The 19,209-nt window shown below is 34.2% G+C and overlaps 2 protein-coding genes across 3 annotated transcripts in view; one reads left to right on the top strand and one right to left on the bottom strand.

Moving 5' to 3' along the window:
• The window catches only part of CENPP (centromere protein P), a 238,686-nt gene that overhangs the window by 141,816 nt on the left and 77,661 nt on the right, over window positions 1-19,209 (bottom strand). The window lies entirely within an intron of this gene.
• On the top strand, window positions 2,155-17,705 carry OGN (osteoglycin). Its single transcript, XM_061200618.1, has 7 exons — window positions 2,155-2,303; window positions 3,327-3,575; window positions 4,993-5,089; window positions 10,446-10,604; window positions 12,631-12,833; window positions 15,122-15,217; window positions 16,027-17,705. The coding sequence occupies exons 2-7, from the start codon at window positions 3,402-3,404 to the stop codon at window positions 16,195-16,197; spliced, it is 900 nt and encodes a 299-aa protein (XP_061056601.1). The 5' UTR covers window positions 2,155-2,303; window positions 3,327-3,401; the 3' UTR covers window positions 16,198-17,705.

The following is a 19,209-nucleotide window of genomic DNA, read 5'->3' as shown; positions in this document are numbered from 1 at the left end:
TAACCATGAATAGAATGGCTTCCAGTGAGTTCCATGAGTCCTAGAAAATTATCAAATGTGAGGGTAGTTTGGGGAACCCCCCAAACTTTCAGTTGGTATAAGAAATGAGGATGGTTTTGGGGACTGTGCTCTCAAACATTAAAGTTTGGCTAACTGTGGGTGGGAACATACATATTTTCCAGTGTAATTCTGAATATTTCTAGAATCTTACCTCGTGTAGTCATCTCCCCTTCAAGTGTGGATGTGACCTCTGACTTGCTTCTAACCAACACAATATTGCAAAGAGATGGCATATATATGATTATGGGTGCATGACTGCTACAAAGAAACTGTGAGATAATAAATGTGTGTTATTTTAGACCATTAAGCTTGTAATAAATAACCAATAAAATAGATAAGCAGTGATATTCTTCAGAAATGCAACATTAGAGGGATACTTCTAAAATGAAAATAGAATCATGTCACTCACTGGTTTAAAAATCTCTCAGTTGTCTCTCACTGGCTACAAATAAAACTCAAACACCTCAGCAAGGTATAAAAGACTCTCCTTAATCTGACCTCTAGTCCCCTGTCTGATCTCTTAATATGCGCCACCCGCCTCACCTCTTCTCTCTCTCCCTCCAAGCTCCAGCCATATACAACTAATTATCCATTTCCTTAATGATCTACCCTCCCCACTTCTGTGCTGCTCCCATTCCTAGAGCACTTCTCCCTCGGCCTGCCCCCCGCCCCCGCCCCTCATTTTCTCTAGAGAAGTCAGTATGGTGCAGCCTCTGTGGCTTCACCCTTTCCCAGGCCACTGCAGAACTCTGTGCACATTTCTGTGTAGCAGGTCTCTCACTGTGCATTCTGTCGCTTGTTTGCTGCCCTTCTTGCTAACTTACAAACCCTTCCTTTTTGAGGGGAGAAAATGAATTTTGCTTGTCTGAGTTTATTTTTCTGTAGTACTGGCAGAGAAGTGGCACTCAATAAACTTCTACTAAATGAATGAATGCCAATAAAACTATACTTACTGGTCATAATTTTTCAGGAAAAAAAATGTTATATCCACAAAATAATTTTCATTAGTACAAAGTGTCAAACTGTGTTCATTAGTAAACCATGAATCTCTAAGATTCTCTAAATCTATTTAACATCTATGCAGTTCATTTCTCAACATCCCATTAAACCTGCCACACAACAGAAAACAAATCAATATCTGCTGTTTCATTATTAGATCTTTTCAAAGATTTTAAGGCCATAAAATTGACAATTTATATCAACCAAAACCAGAGAATATCACAACTAAATTTAAAATAATTCACATTCAAATAAAAACATGAGTATTCAAGTCTTAGTTTATCCAATCTTTAATTCGAAAAACTCTAAAGCCAATTTTGAATAGAAAAGAGAACAAATTAGTATTCTTTCATTTTCTACTTTTTAATAAAGTATTTATCCATATCCATATTTATTAAATTTTTAGCTTAGAGGAGAAAGAAATGTTACCTTGACTGCTAAAATTATCAAAGAGTGATAAAATTTAAACAAATCTTTAAAGATGTTCACACAGTTATCTAAATACCACTTCAACTTAAAGAAATCAAATTTAATATTAAAATAATTAAAACAGCTTCCTTCATTTAGCAAACAAAAATATATTTTACTATCAAACCCCAAATTATAAATAAAATTTATTTTTAAAAAGCTAATTCTGACACTTGAGTTTTTGTTATATGTAACAAAATAAAGGGGGAGAGGGACCCCAAATGACTAAACTAAAAAATAATTTGTGCTATAACTAATTTCTACACCAGAAACTTTTTAGGTATATACTAATTAAAGTACTAGAACAACATTTTTACTCTTCATAAAATTAAGAGCATAGATTATGCTTTAGTTTGGTATTTTATTTCGTTCAAAAAGCAGATGTTTTATCTCCTGGGAAAGCATTAAAATGAAAAGCATGATTTTTAAACTATGTCATCTTCATAAACTAATATTCACAAAAACATGAGTATTTATTACACAAGGTAAAAATAACAAAATTATGGTAATCAGTAGAAGCAATCTGAGTACAGCACTTACAAATATTTTAAGCACAGTTCTCTAGTACAACACACTACATTTCACCCTAGAGAAAGAATGTTGGCAAAGATCTCTACCACATGGAAACTGCTTTTAAAGCTGTTGGGCCCTGAAATTCTATTCAGCAGTTTGAAATCAATCCACAGCTTTTCTCATTCACCCTCCCACTTGGGGCTAATGCAAGCCATGACCATCTACTGAGGAAAACCACAAAAAACTTCAAAACAGCTACAACGGTAGGCTCTTTTTTCACATATTATTTTAAATATCATTTGTTAAAATGTGACATCTAACAATCTTAGTAAATGTAAAGGCCACCTTTCATTTTTTTATGTTTCAGTTACTTTGAACAATTATTTTTTAACAAGCACTTAAGTATATCATTGCATAACCTTAATGTCCATGCAGGCAAGAACAAGGTGCTGCAAAAGTCACCAAACCATGTTATTCTTAATTTTCAACCATTGATTTTTGACAAACTGGTATCTACAATGCAGCACCAGCAACTATGAGTGATTCTGTCTGAAGTTACTTATGAAAAAGTGTAAAATGTGCACCACCAGATAAAATCCAGCTGTGAGCCTAAAAGACTCTTTCCCATTTCATTCCCTCTAAATCTTTGATTAAAGTTCTATATTTTTTCTAGCCTGCAATACTATTTTTGCATTTTTCATAGTTTAAATTTTAAAAGAAATGCTATTAACTAAAAGAAATGATATCTATAAAAATTATAAAACTAAGAAAATTTAAATTATGGCTTTTCCCATATTCTGTACCACTTAAAAGTAAGTGTTAATGACTACTTTTCATAATGTTAAATTTAAAATTTAAATTTTAAAACTGTTCCTGGAATTTGTTTCTGCTCATACCAATACAATCAAGAGTGCGTATAAAGGAGCAAAGTTGAAATATGATATTTTTTAACTCACATGAGACAGGATCATGGGACTTCATTTTAACTGTTTATATTACAGGTATCCTAAGAAGACTTCAATTACAAACAAGTACCTTTGTTCAAGGCACCTAATTATTAAAAAACTGAAATTATCAACATTGCTTGGATTTTTGATAGAAAAGGAACTAAAACCATTTTCTGAAACTATTTTTCAGAATGTGGCTGACACACAAAAACTTTTAGCATCTAATTAAAGATCACTAAGGGTTAAATACTTGTTCTCTGGCCCCTACTGCGTATACCCTGCCAAAAAGTCCTCTAAGCTTTTAAATATTGCTTCAATGGTCTGCGTTTTTATTTCCAGGGAAAAAGAGAGTATTGTCCCACAGTCAGCAGGCCACTAGCTTATTAACTTCCAGTCACTTTCATTTTTGCTAAAATGAAGACTCTGCAATCTACACTTCTCCTGTTCCTGTTTGTGCCTCTGATAAAGCCAGCACCACCATCTCAGCAGGATTCACGCACTATCTATGATTATGGAACAGATAATTTTGAAGAAAGCTTATTTAGCCAAGATTATGAGGATAAATCCCTGGATGGAAAAAGTATTAAGGTATTTTATTTCTACTCTAAATTTAATTTCTAAAATAGTCACCCATTTAAATGTATGTTTTTGTTTTTTCTGAATGTGTCTGATAAGGTAAGAGGAAAGGAAAAGCACATTAAATGCTTCAAAATAATTCAAAATAACTGTCCTAAGATGATATTTTTAAAGTATGCATGCTTCCGAAATTAATACATAGAATCCATGATAACCAAACAGTATCTATAGCAACCAAAACATAAGATTTAAGGAAAACTAAAATTTAAAACATAAAATTTAAGGAAAATTAAACTTTAAGATGATCTCTGACCAGTTGAGATTTATATGTTAAGTAATATTACATAATGTCCTATATATGCATATTAAAATAAAATAGGAGAAATGTGTATTAGGAGAAATAAAAATGAATCACCAGCTTAAGGTTTATTGTTTTAGGAAGAAGTGGTTCAAGGAAATAAAGAGTACTGCTTATTTTGTATCTACAGCATTTCACAATAATTCACATATGTCAACTACACAGTATCAAAAAATGAAAACTACTTAATATAGCTTAATTTTTAATCGGTTTTAACAATTCAGACTCCATCACTTTACCAAGTAACTGTAACTGTCATTGTCTACAGGGATGACTTTCATACCACATCTTCATATTCTACTTGTACGGGGGCTAATTACTTGTGGTTTTACTGGCACACAGAAATGAACACTGGGAAAGGAAAAAGTTAATACAGCACATAAGTATCTGTTGCCTGCCTACCGTGTGTCTGTATGTGTGTCTCTCTCTCCCTCTCTCTATCTCTCTCTCTCTCACACACACACATACACACACACACACAAATGGAAAATGAGTAATGCAGCCAAATATATAACAATGTTGATTGCTTCAAAAGTTCTCCACTATAAATAAGATGACAAAGATTTTAAGAGTGAACAGTTATAATTGCTTCTTTCTTTTTTTTAGTACAGATGAGCAAATGTTAACACTACAATTTCTTTCAATGGAGTTGGTTAATATGCTAGTATTATTATTATCACATATATATAATATAGGTATATATAGTTATAGCTTAGGGAGAAAAAAGGCCCACTATAACAACAAGTCGTTGGCTCACATGGCTGATTTGAATCTATCAATCAGTTTAAAGAATACTTTCAAAAATCTCCTGGTCCCTAAAAAGTAGTAAGTAAAAAGTTATCTGCTTCTTCTCTTTACATTGCTTTAGGAGTCTCTCTAACTTAATATAAATGCAGGGACCAAGATATTTGCGAAGTGGAGTAGAATTCAACGACATTTAATAGACAAATGGAAAGGGGAGAGGCTGTTCAACCAGAACACTTATGGAAGAATGTTGTCTGTAATCCCTCCGTTTTACAGTCCAAATTGGTCTTTGTCACACCTGATAATAAATGTTTATTTTTTCAATAGGAAAAAGAAACTATGATAATAATACCCGATGAGAAAGGTTTTCAATTACAAAAAGATGAGAGTATAAAACCATTATCCCCCAAGAAAGAAAATGATGGTAAGTATGAATACTCTATCATCAAATTTTTTTAAAGGAGCTTTAAAAAATAGCTTATAATGGAACTTTATTCCTTATAGTAATCAAAAATTGCATCAGGATATAGTAGATCCAAACAATGGAATTTTATCTCTAATGATAAAGTCAAACAGGTATATTGTGAGTTTTCATCATTTGCCATCCCACATTATGAGTGAGAAACGTGGAATAGGAACATTCAAGAACAAAGTTTAGTCTAAGTTTAGCCTCTACAAAGTGTGTGCTTCTGTCTATATAAAATCAGTTGAAGAAATACTTGTTAAACAGCAATTATTTTCAAATACTATGTAGCCTGAGTATAAAGTAAATAAAATATAATTCTTGCCTTTAAGAAACTCACAGAAGAGAGACATAGTTATATATATAAATAATTATAATGTACATTTCAATTAAAACAATAGAAAACTTATAAAATTACAAAGTCCTACTTATTAGTTTCTATTTGGTTTATTCTTGCTCTATCAGAGAACATTACTTCACATGACAATATGAAAAAAAAATCACACACTAATCTCTATATTGCTACAATAAAATTAAAATGGACAAAACCAGAAAATATATCTTAAGAAATTTGAGAAGTATCATAGTGAAAGTAGACTTGAAGAAATGGAAGGACATTCTTTGCTCTTGAATAGGATGATTTAATATCATAAAGATGTCAGTTCTCCCTAAATTTACAACAATGAACTTCTTTAAAGAGCTGGTAAGGCTGATCCTCAAGTTCAGAAGGAAAATCAAACCTGCATGAAATCACCTATCAGAACATACTTTAAAGCCTGCATACTTAAAATAAGTGTGATACTGGTGCATGAATGAAAGTCCACAGACAGAAAGAAATACATGTAGAAATTTAGTAAATAATAAAGGTAACATCTTTAATCACTGAAGCAAAGATGATATTTTAAAAAACTGGGGCTGGGACAACTAAGTAGTCAACTGACAAGGGATACAATTAGATCCCTATCTTACACAGAAAAACTCCAAATAAATTAGGGTCTAAATGCAAAAAGTGAAACCATACAAATAGTAGAAGATAACCTGGGTGTGGGGTATCTCAAAATCCAGAGATGATAATAGAAAAGATCAATAAATTTGACTCTATAAATGAAACATCTGCATGGCAAAAACCATCATAAGCGAAGCCAAAGGCAACTGAAAACTGAGAAAAATATTTGTAATATATATCACTGATAAAGAGTTAATATCTCTAATTTCTAAAGAACAAGTAAAAATCCAGCAAAAAGAAACTGATCAAAAATCCATTGGAAACATGGGCAAAAGATATGAACAGACAATTCACAAAATGATATAAAAATGACCCTTAAACACATAAAAGGTGTTCAATCTCATATGTAAGTTTAAATTATGTTGAGATAAAATTTTTTAACCTATCTGACTAATATATTAATATATTCCATTGGCAAAACTGTAGGGTGTCAGACACTGACATACATTGCTGGTGGTAATACAAATTGGTAGAATGGACAGGAATTTGGTAATATCTAACGAAACCTAATACGCATTTACTTTGTGACACAGCAATTGACTTCTAGGAATTCACCCTAAAGATATACCTCCAAAAGTAAGAAAACACATATGCAAAATCTCTGAAGCATTGCAAAATATTGGAAACAATCTAATTATCCATACATTGAAGAGTGGTTGAATAAAGTATGGTACATCCACCCAGGGGAATACTGTGCAGTTGTAAAAGTGAAGGAGGATGATCTCTGTAACTAATATGGAGTGATTTTCAGAAGAGATTATGTGAAAAAAAAAATGCAATAGAGTATCTACAGTATGCTGTCTTTCACCTAAGAATGAAGGGGATGTAAGAGAATATACATACATCAGCCCACTTTGTGAAAAGAAATTCAAGAAGGGGAATTAAAAAACTGAGACTAGTTACCTATGGGTTACAGATGGGACTAGGGGTGGAAAGGAGGGGGAGATGGTAACTAGGGGTACTGCGGGAAGGTGTTAGAACTTCTTGGAGTATACACTTGTTGTGTAGATTTGATTTTAGAATGTTATATTCACATAAGCAAACAAACAAATACATTTATAAATAAAACCAACTAGGATAAGATAAAAAGAACCCAAATTGGCAAACAAACAGAAAAACAGAAACTTAATTGCATTTCAAATCAATAACATACCACACTACAGGGGGAAAAATCTAATCTAAGTAACCCTTAAACACAGTATTTTGACTGTATACTTTCAGGCTAAAGACAAAATAAAATAGGCAAATACTAAAATCCTAGTGGGTAGGTTTGTTTTCCATAGTATTATAGGTTAGCAATAATGAAACTACTTAATGTGTGTTCTGGGACTGAGTAAAGTAAATGCACAGTGGATCACGAGAGCCAGGTTTCTCATTGTCAGAGAAGGGTGTTACAAATATGGTAAGGGGTAAGGCTAGAATGAACACTGTGGAGATGGAGTGGAATGAAAGATATCAGGATCAACTCCTGGTTTGTATACAGAGATACAGAAATAGATATATACATGTTTGCCTCCCTGTATGAGTGTGTATGTGAAAATATGCATATGATGTGTTTATGTTTTCATATGAGCATGACATATATACATGTATATATGTATGTGTGTACTTGTGTATTATTATGTCCATGTCTGTATACATATACGCGTGTGTATGTATGTGTATTATATATGAAGAGAGCGCCAAATAAAAATACATATATTTCCCAGGCCTCTTTGCTGAAAAAGCCCAGAAGCAATGAGATCCCAGTAGCAATGAGCACATCCACACCCAAATGTTGGTTTCTAAATACCGTTCTCCACTAAAAGGGACCAGTACTCCTGGAAATAATAGCTGATTTCAGGCCTGGGGCAAGGAAAGGGCAAGATTGGTCTGGGACATCTTAGCATGCCAGAAAATAAGTAAGTTCTCAAAGAACAGCGGGGACAACTAATTTTTAAAATTAATCAAAATATAAAAAATACATAGGTATAAATGTGTAAAAGATGTACAAGACCTGCTCATTGAAATCCAGACAATATAAAGGGATCAATTGTTATTCATTAAAATAAAAAATGTTTGCTCTTCTTCTTTTTTTTTTTTTCTGGCCCCACCATGCGGCATGTGGAATCTTAGTTCCCCAACCAGGGATGGAACCTGTGCCCCCTGCAGTGGAAGCGCAGAGTCTTAATCACTGGACTGCTGGGGAAGGCCCCAAATGTCTGCTCTTCAAAAGACATTGATAAGGAAATAAAAAGACAAGCCACAGACTGAAGGAAAATATTTGCAAAACATAAATCTGACAAATGATTTATATCTACAGAATATACTTTTATAATTCAAAAATAATAATACAAAAACTTATTTAAAAAAACAGGCAAAAGATATGAATAGACATTTCACCACAAAAAAATATGTGGATGGCAAATAAGTATATAAAAAGATGCTCAGCACATTAGTCATTAGGAAAATGTAAATTAAAACACGCGATACCACAACAAACCTTACTTGAAAGGCTAAAATAAAAAAGTCCAACCATACATACCAAATGTTGACAAGAATATGAAGCAACTGGAACTTTCACACACTGCTAATGAGAATGTAAAATGGCACAACCACTTTGGAAAACAGTTTAGGACATTCTTCAAAATGTAAAATACATACGTATAATAAGACCCAGCCATTCTACTCTTAGGTATTTATCCAAGAGAAATGAAAGCATTAAGTCCATACATAAATGTTCATGGCAGCCTTCTTTGAAATAGCCAAAAACTGGAAACAACCCAAATGTCCGTAAGAGATGACAGTATAAATTGTGTTTATTGAGACAATGGAATAAATTGGAATGAACTCAGTAATAAATAGGAATGAATTACTGATACATACGAAAACAGATGAATCTCAAAATAATTATGCAGAGTGAAAGAAGCCAGACAAAAGAGTGTATACTGCATGATTCTTTTGATATAAAAGTTTCAAAAATGCAAACTAACATATAATGACAGAAAGGAGATTAGTGGTTGCTGGGAGGGAGAAATTACCAAAGGGCATGAGGAAACTTTTGGAGTGATGGATATGTTAATTATCTTGATTGTGGTGATGGTTTCATGGGCATGTACACATGTCCAAACTTATAAATTATACAAATTAAATACGTGCAACTTACTGTATATCATTGAACCATAAAAAGGCTGTGGGAGGATAAACAGAGCTTAAGAGTTCTCACTGACTAATCTGTGACAATGTGATTATCAAAATAAATAAGACAGTAACGTATTATGGGATACGTTACCCATGGAATGAGGAATTCATAAGTTCATACTGACAGAAATAAACAAATAAGAAGGGAATGTTCCACCTTATATCAGAATGCCAACTAACAAATGTAGAAGAAATGATGGAATTAGAAAATAATTGGCAATTATCCTAGTGATAAATGATTCAAGTAAGAATCTTCAACAGATGATAAAACTAGAGGGTGAAAGTTTGATGACAAACCTGATGTTTAGAATCTCAAAGTACTCCTCTAGAAGGTACAAATTACAAAGTGAAAACAGTAATTTTACAGAGTGAGAACCATGGCAGATACTAACTGAACCAAGTGACCGAAGACAGCATCATAAGGAATGAGACAGATACATGACACTGAGGATGTAACATTATTTCCATGGTATTCCTGCCAAAAAATGAGGAACCTCATATAAACCCTAATTGAAAGACATTCTGAAAAATAAATGCCCTGAAAATAAAAGTTTTAAAAAATTCAAAAATTTCCTAAACAGTAAAAGGTATGAAAAACAAAGACTAAGGAACTGTTGCAGGTTGAAGGAGATGAAAGATGCATGACAAGTAAATGCAATGAATGACGTAGGGTACAAAAGGGACTCTAACAGTGCCCATGATGACTCCAATTTTTAAGTTAATAGTTTGCTTATTTAACTAAGTGATTTCAAAACTCATTAGAAATGTGTTTGCACCACTCCAAGTGATAAATCAAGCTTATATTTACCTTAAGTCCTGCTTTATGATTTTTGATACTCCAGTGAAGAAATGTAACTGTCAATCAATTCAGCAATTAAATGATCACTGCTAAAACAGATAGGAGAATAAAAGAGATTGTGGATTACAGAATTTAAAATAAAATTCTGGTGAGTTATCAGATACAATATAGATTACTAGCTATCATGGCCATAACGTCTTTCCTGTTATCACCCGTAATTCTGTAAAGGATCTTTTCAAGTTGGTAATAACATTCATGATAGCAAGGATTTTAACACTAGAGGTCAAATATTTTTAAACTACTGATTTTTATGATTTTGTTTCCCAATTTAGAAATGCCCACATGCCTGCTATGTGTTTGTTTAAGTGGCTCTGTATACTGTGAAGAAGTTGACATTGATGCTGTACCACCCTTGCCGAAGGAATCAGCCTATCTTTACGCACGATTCAACAAAATTAAAAAGTTGACTGCCAAAGATTTTGCAGACATACGTAAGTTAATTTTAAATAAGATATTAGTGTTAACTCGTATTAGTATTTAACTCATATAAACACAAGTTTCTAGGTACCTGTGGCCTATCACATGTACGGTAGTGACTGTTGAGGTATTTTAAGTATCCACCACACTTCACAAAAATCCACTGGTTTACTGGTGAATCTCCTTTCCATTCAGATGTTCCCTGTCATCTTTCTTTACTGGTGACTTCGGAGTCTATGTTGACAGCCCATCTAACATATGGGCAACTATATCTTCTCAACCCCAATATTTCAAGATCCATTTGCCTCAGCCAGTCAGCAGTACAAATATAATCAGGATATTTCTCCAATGACAATGTTTTATTTTCTACCTTCACTATAAAAACATAGAAACTGCTTTTTCTTACTTTAACTCATGGTTCTTAAATCTGGCTGCATATTAAAGTATTTTTGATACCAGGTCCTAGCCCCCAGAGATTCTAATTTAGGTCTCTAAATTTAGAGGCCCAGGTGTTGTCATTAACCACAACCAAACTCTTTAGATGACTCTAATACAGAACTAATGCTGAGAGCAGTACCATTTAACTCCTTCCCAGGTCATTAAAAATCTTGGACTTCTGGTGTCCAATCAAAGCTTACAACAGCTGCCAGGAGGGTATTGCCATGAGCACACCAAAATCCCCTACTTCTGCAGTATGAAGTCCAAGTCTGGATCACTAATCCGTCATAAATTTTCTAGATTCCAATGCTGTCAAGGGCTTCTGAAGAAAGTCACACCAAGAAATGCACACTGGCCCCACTATACATTTACAAGATTAGCCATAACTGAATTCATGCTGTCACCAGTAGCTCCCAACTGACTGAATACGTTGTTCCTCTTTTGTGGATTCCATGTTTTCAAACTCACCTACTTGATAAAATTTATTTGTAACCCCGAAAATCAATACTTCTGGCACTTTCATGGTCATTCGCAGACATGTGCACAGTGGCAAAAAATCTGGGCCATCCAGGATAGGCTGAATGAGATGCTTGGCCTTTTGTTTCAGCTTTTATACTGTAAACAAGTATCCTGTTTACAGTCTACTTAGTGCCACATTTTTCACATTTTTGTGCTTTTTGCTGTTTACAGTGCTCCCTAAGTATAGTGCTAAAATCCTGTCTAGTGTTCCTAACTGCAAGAAGGCTGTGATGTGCCTTACAGAGAAAACACATGTTAGGTAATCTTTAAGTGTGAGTTACAGTGCTGATGGCTGTGAGTTCAATGTTAATGTATCAACAATATATACTAAGTAAGATGCCTTTAAAAAGAAACACACATAACATTTTCTACTGATTGGCTGATGAAAATGTGTGATGAGAGGCTCTAACCCTGTATATTCCCTAGGAGCAATGGTTCCATATTCACTAATTCAGCATTTGCATTGACTTTATAGACATGACCACCTTGAATAGTGAGAAGGGACCATATTTTCTAATCATCCCAGACGGACAAAAGTGATGCACACATAAATACACATATTGAATTTCTCTCTCTCTCAGTATGCACCATGGTAACAAATTAGGGAACATTTTTGCCTTTATTGTTGTCAAGCAATAAGGCATGGAGAGATTAAGATAAGATGTCCACAGTCACAATACAACAGGCTGGCAAAAATTCCAAAAATATTTACATGATTTTATTCAATCAGATGTAATGCTTACTTTCCATAATTTGCAACAAAGAGTTTCTTTCAAACTACTTGAGCATACTGAGAATTCAAACAAAAAAGGATGGAAGGACTCTATTAACTTTAAGTTCTCTTCCAAACCTGAGATTTTAGAACTTCAGTGAGAAACACCATCAGTGTCAAGCACAGAGTAGATGCTCAGTGTTCAACAAAACTAACTGAGCTACTAATTGTAGACACTCTGCTAGGCACTAAAAATAAAAGACGTTTGAATGACTTGATAAACAAATGCTTTTCCTCAGTCCAGACAATTAAGAATTTAACTTCATATATTTTTAAAAATTTTCTTATTTTTTGTATATTTTTCCTTCAAGCTAACTTAAGGCGACTTGATTTTACGGGAAATTTGATTGAAGATATAGAAGATGGTACTTTTTCAAAACTTTCGCTGTTAGAAGAACTTACACTAGCTGAAAATCAACTACTGAAACTTCCAGTTCTCCCTCCCAAGCTTACTTTATTTAATGCAAAATACAACAAAATCAAGAGTAGAGGAATCAAAGCAAATGCTTTCAAAGTAAGTATTTTATAGTATGACTGAGCACAATATAAAAATATCAGTTATACAGCCAATAATAACATGATAAAAGAAAAAGAAACTATGGTCTAGAATTTTGTTTTAAAACTATTTTAATGTAATAAATGAAGATATTATTTACATGATAAATAGTGATACTACTAGGCTTATTCAGTCTAGCTTATGCCTGTACCTCACTTAAAATACCTTTATCTTGTTTCATGGGACTACCTGGTGTCACATCTTTTTCCCTTGTTCACACAGCAATATTTATTTATACAGACAAGGTTTGCACCCTCATGGCACCAACAGTCTGCAAAACCTCAAAATGGGAGTGTTCCTGTGTTTCTTTTTTCCTTACAATATTAGTAATTTACAAACACCAAAAAAAATCATGTTCTAAAGTAAACACTGAATTTTATTTTTAATACTTAAAAGTATTAGACCATAGAATTCTGTAGGTAGACATTCTTTTGAATTCTGTGATGGCACCTAATACAAAATTCTGTATGTAGTAAAAATTACATATATTTCTTAATTTAGTAATTCAAGAAAATAAATGCACATGAAAAGGGCAAGGTGATTTACTCTGATTTAGATAGCCAGGTTGTCTCAAAATGCAGAGTCTACAGGGAAGCAACCTCAGCCCAGGACTTCCATAGCTCTGATGTACTCATTCCCAGTCCTGGAAGAAACCCCAGATAAAGGGATGAGACAATCACGCTACTGTTGGCAACAGAAGACCTCGTTCAAAAGGAAGGTTTGTAGCTCCTTATGACAACTCCTAGCAGTTCCTCAGAAGTTAAGGGACTCTTAGGGGACTTTCAAAAACTGGACTCACTTTAAAAACAAAAAAATGCTTGTAATTTGAAGATATGCAATTTGAGCAGGTAAACCTTTGAATAACTAGCATGTTAAAGACCTACAGGAGTAGGGACTTCACTGGTGGCGCAGTGGTTAAGAATCCATCTGCCAATGCAGGGGACATGGGTTCGAGCCCTGGTCCGGGAAGATCCCACACGCTGTGGAGCAACGAAGCCCATGCGCCACAACTACTGAGCCTGCACTCTAGAGCCCGTGAGCCACAACTGCTGAAGCCCGTGCATCTAGAGCCCGTGCTCCAGAAGAAAAGCCACCACAATGAGAAGCCCGCACACCGCAACAAAGAGTAGCCCCTGCTTGCTGCAACTAGAGGAAGACCACGTGCAGCAACAAAGACCCAATGCAGCCAAAAATAAATAAATAAATAAATAAATAAATTTATAAAACAAAACAAAACAAACAAAAAAGACCTACAGGAGCTAATCAACATTTCACAAAAGGAATGTTTGAATATTTTGGATTTTACACGTGGATTACAGAAGGGATTCATGACAAGTTGGCATGAAAATGATAAACTCAGATATTTTCTAGTTTTGCTTAATGCCCTAGGCTGCCAAAGCCACTGGTAAAATCAGGTTACTCTAATCCATGTTAAAGAGGCCCACTGGGGAAGACAGGAGCTTGGTGCCCATATCGTGAATTGTAGGATGCTTAAAAAAGGATTAAAATAACAGCAAATTAATTCTAAAAAAAAAAAAAAATTACCAAATTCTGTCACAGGATGCATATCAAAGGTAAGGTAAAAGATTATTGTCAGGGGAAACTACATCTTGAAATCATATTATAAAATTATACACAATGATGGATTACTGATCATGAAGAGTAATCCAATGTAGAGTCCTTGGGGCATAAAAAAGTCATACTTAGCTACGTATTTAATAAACTGCTTTGGGAGATATCTTACTAACAAGCATACACATCTCTTAGGAATATTCATTTTACTACAAATTGGTGGAGCTGAAATGGAAAGTTCTGAAGGTTCAAGAGAGGTTATGGCAGTACCAGGATGCAAATACAATCTTGCATAAGAATTAACCTTATTACCTGCTCCCAAGAGAAATTTAAAGGGCCCCAGAAATTGGCATGAGGGCTGAGGCTGAATATGATGGTATTCAGAAGTGAGATGAGTGGACAGAAATGTGGGGATGCATCAGGGCTCTACTGCCCTTCGTAAAGGACCAAATATACTACTTGTAAAACCAAAAACACCAAACAACAACAACAAAACAAACAAAAAAATCCCAACAAACCTAAAACTACCATACCAATGATTAATAGTATTGATTATGTGTCTATATCTATACCTATGTATTTATACATATGTATATGTGTGTATATAGCTTGAATCATGTGAAGAAATGCAATGAGCTCAATAACACTTAAGCAAAAGCACCTTTTCCTTACAGAAATTGAATAACCTCTCCTTCCTCTACTTGGACCACAATGCCCTGGAATCTGTGCCTCTTAATTTACCAGAAAGTCTGCGTGTAATTCATCTTCAGGTATGATTGCTCCTTTCACATTATCTGACTTTAATTCAAATAATTATGGGTCAATCTTACGATTCATTAGGAAGATCACTTATTTACACGTAAATTTTGCCCATCAAAAGTATTAATATTTAGCCAAATGCTCTCTCCTGCCCAGAAGCCCTAGTTCTATCCAGAGCACAACCAAAGGACCAGTAACAAGAGGTGTGAGGTCTGCTCTTATAGTAGGATTTGTCTCCAGGTGTGCACTTGGCATCTCCTAGTTAACCTGACATGTGGATTTGAAGTTAGGGGACACTAAGACCTGTGGTTTATGTTTCTTTCTCCAAATAGCAGTAAACACTTGCTTTTGGAGACTTCCCAGCTGACCTTATTGTCCAACATCAACTTAGGGTAATAGAAAAGTGAAAAGGGAATAAAAATAAACTAAAAGTGGTCTTTTACCATCACAAGAATTCCCATTTGTTCTTTTTATTTCTTTAAAGTATATTTAAGGAAACAGTACCCATTTTGAGTTGACACTCTAGAATAGGATATTTTATCCAGCTATTATAATCTTATTTATACTCAGAAATTTCTGTTATATGGGTTTTGCTCTTAGAAATAGCCAGTAGTCTGTTCTTCCAAAGTAATACTGTAGACTTTAAAAAGGGAGGCTCAGATTGCTCAGCAAGGGTTTTTATTACCATGAAGATATATACACAGTATGTACAATATTTTAAAAATCACTTTTTAGATAAAATATTCTGTGAGATCTCATTACACAACATACAAAAGAATGATTTCGGGTTTCTAAACAATTTTTCCCTTTTATTTTCTAGTTTAACAACATAACTTCAATTACAGATGATACATTCTGCAAGGCTAATGACACCGGTTATATTCGGGACCGCATTGAAGAGATACGCTTGGAGGGCAATCCCATCATCCTGGGAAAACATCCTAACAGTTTTATCTGCTTAAAAAGGTTGCCTGTAGGGTCATACATTTAACCACTATCAATGCAGCACATAAGCTAAAGTACACACATACTTATAATCTGTCTCAACAATGTCTAAAGGAGCTTAAGTATTTAATATTAATTTTGTATCCTACTATGAAGGAACTTATGTTTTAAGCAAGGATGTTCAAAAAACCTTACATATAACAATGAGCAAAAAGTAAGAGTGAATCTCTAAGTTCAAAACAAAGTAATGTGAAAATATTTGAACAGCATTACAAAATCCCTGCAGTTTATACTAGAGTACCATTTAAAAGGTATGTTTTTATATAAATACCCACATTTTAAGACGTATTACGAAGTGAAAGGATAAGTCCAAGAAACTTTCAACTGTTTGTCTTTCCTGGCTTCTACTGGATCCCTAAAGCATTTAAGGCATATGTTCCAAAAACTTTGAAAAGCTAAATATTTCCAGGGATCTCTCACTTTTCTTTTATCATTCATACATTATTCATTATGAAGCAGGAACTCTGTTTTCTTTCTATTAAGGCAGCTACTATATTTTTACTTAGCTTCAGAAATAGGAATATAGTCTCATACCTAGGCAAAACTTTCCAAATAAAGCATAATTTTACTCTCTGATAAAGAGCTAATATAGTAATGTTCAGTTATTCTGCTTTGTGATCACACAATTAAAGGCTTTAGTAAAATAGTACAAAATTTTCTTTAATCTAAATATTAACATTCTAAGTCCACCATAAAACATTTTAGGAAGCCAAGCACATCAAAATCAGTATGCTTATAAAAAAAACCTGAAAGTCCATCCTGTTTCTCAGAACATAGCCATAAAATTCTCCACTGTAAAGGCTTTCAATTATGATATATACTGCAAAATATTTTCTTTTTATACTATAGGAATGAGAATCTCATCAATAAATTTATCCAAATGTAAGACATGAAAACAAAGTGAATTCTGTGGTGTTACTACTACACACCACCTTCCCACCCACCCATACACATCCATGTTCTTGAGAACAGACCACACATTCACAAGAAAGCATCTCAGCAACATTTTCTAGAGACCCATGATTAACTGGTATGTTTAAAGATGAGAATTCATCTTCAATCTAATAGTGATGATAAAGTTCCTAAAATTACTTTCCTCTTGCGCAAACCCCACTCAAAAGTCTTAGTTTCCACACTGCTTTGGGGTTGCATATAAAATGATCAGTGCTTTAGAAACAAGAGTCTGAACTGTGTATATAAAAATTGCCGACATTGTTTCCAACATAAATTATGCACTAGAATCAAGTTGGTCTCTGTATACTATTCCCAGAACAAACACTATTGGTGGTTTTTCATTTGCTTCTGTTTTTTCCGTACCTAGAATGACCTCCTATTTTTCAATTCTCCCATTTGTCAAGGTTGACCCCAAGATGAAATTTTTTCACTAAAACACCTATGATCTCTTAACGCCACAATAATTACTGCTACAACACTAACGCGTTCACTGATTTTATTTTGGTAACTGGTAACAATAACTATTATACTGCTTTCTCATTTTGTGTGCGAGCCTCATTTCTCTGTGACTGAAAGCTCACTGAGCGCACTGAACACAACCAATATTCCCTTTATACATTCAAAGTGCTAGCATAATAGTGAGCACATCTAAATTGAATATATAGTAAACAGTGCAAAATAAAATCCATTTAAATAGAAGGGCTCTGTTTTATTTGGAAAAATAGAATATTTAAACTATCACAATCTTGAATAAATCAATAGAAATAAATTGTAACTTTATCTGGAAAAACAAACTTAATAAAGGATTGCTGAGTGGTGGAACCAACACTGGGGAAAGGGGTCAGTAAAGACTTCCTTCCCATTTCCAGATGTCAGAATAATAATGTATTCCTATGTTCTTTATATTACTAAACTTAAAGGGGAAAAGCACCATAAAATAACTCTCAAATTTTAGAGAATTTAAAAGCCAGTGGTTTATATAAAATAGCAATTAGGAAAGAGCACTGGTTTAAAAGTCTGAATTATGGAATTATCTTAAAAAATAGTTTTGAGACTTCTAGATAAGAAGATATGAACCTAGGTACCCGACAACCTTATATACACCCTTAAGTCACAAATAAAATAATGAAGTAAAATATACGCTGATCCCCATTATCTTAAATAGATATTGCTTCATTCTTGACACTGATAATGAAACAGAGGATTAAAATTAAAAATATTTTACCCCTACAAACATTCCTGAAAGAAACTAAAGAAGATATGCATAAATGGGAAGACATCTTGTGTTCATGAATGGAAGACTGAATAGTTAATATGTCAGCGCTACCCAAAACAACTTCAAAATGATAGGAACAGAGTAAAGGGACAAAGCAGGTGATTAAATAGTTAATCCCACTAGGGGACTGTAAGTAAAGGAAAAGTATGGGAGACCCCTGTAAGTTAATGATCGCTCAAGAAAGCAGGTTTGCTTAACCACAAAACCAAGCATGCCTGCTTAGCAACAAAGCCATGCAACAGAAACATGAGACATGCCCCCAAACAATATACAATGGTGGCATGAGACCCACATCCTGCCCAGTGAGCTCAGTAAGTTAATGACCCCTAGGACATGCTCTCTGCACACATAAAAAACAATAATTTATGGAAATGTGACATTTCAAAGTGAAAGACCGTCATTGTATGGAGACCTGAAATAATGTTTCCATAGCACCATGACAGTCCTGGCTTGACCACGTAGGGACAAGAAAACTCCCCTGTCCAACCTGGAGGACTAGCTGACGATGGAAACTTGACGTCTACTCAAGAATGAGGAAGAAGGTGGTCTTTTCCTCCTCCCCACTTTTCCTTTGATTATAAAACTGTAGCCAACTAAGTTCTCAGGGCGCAGCACCCTCTAGCCCATCTGCTTTTAACTTACCTATCACTTTGTCTCTTGCTGAATTCTTTCCACGATGAGACGTAAAGGACTGGAGCTCCTTGGAACCCCCCGAAACGCCACCTAGTGGTTTCAAAAGCAATCCCTAACAAACTCCCAACGACATTT

The sequence above is a fragment of the Eubalaena glacialis genome, chromosome 9 (genome assembly GCF_028564815.1).
Source record: "Eubalaena glacialis isolate mEubGla1 chromosome 9, mEubGla1.1.hap2.+ XY, whole genome shotgun sequence".
In the NCBI taxonomy this organism is placed as follows: domain Eukaryota; kingdom Metazoa; phylum Chordata; class Mammalia; order Artiodactyla; family Balaenidae; genus Eubalaena; species Eubalaena glacialis.
The sequence above is the reverse complement of the archived record's forward strand: the minus strand, read 5'-3'. Positions and strand labels throughout refer to the sequence as shown.

Excerpts from the sequence above, each read along its gene's own strand:
- OGN (XM_061200618.1), top strand. The coding sequence starts at position 3,402 with ATGAAGACTCTGCAATCTACACTTCTCCTGTTCCTGTTTGTGCCTCTG. Across the intron at positions 5,090-10,445 it reads CCCCAAGAAAGAAAATGATG|AAATGCCCACATGCCTGCTA; the intron begins GTAAGTATGAAT and ends TTCCCAATTTAG. Across the intron at positions 15,218-16,026 it reads TGCGTGTAATTCATCTTCAG|TTTAACAACATAACTTCAAT; the intron begins GTATGATTGCTC and ends TTTATTTTCTAG.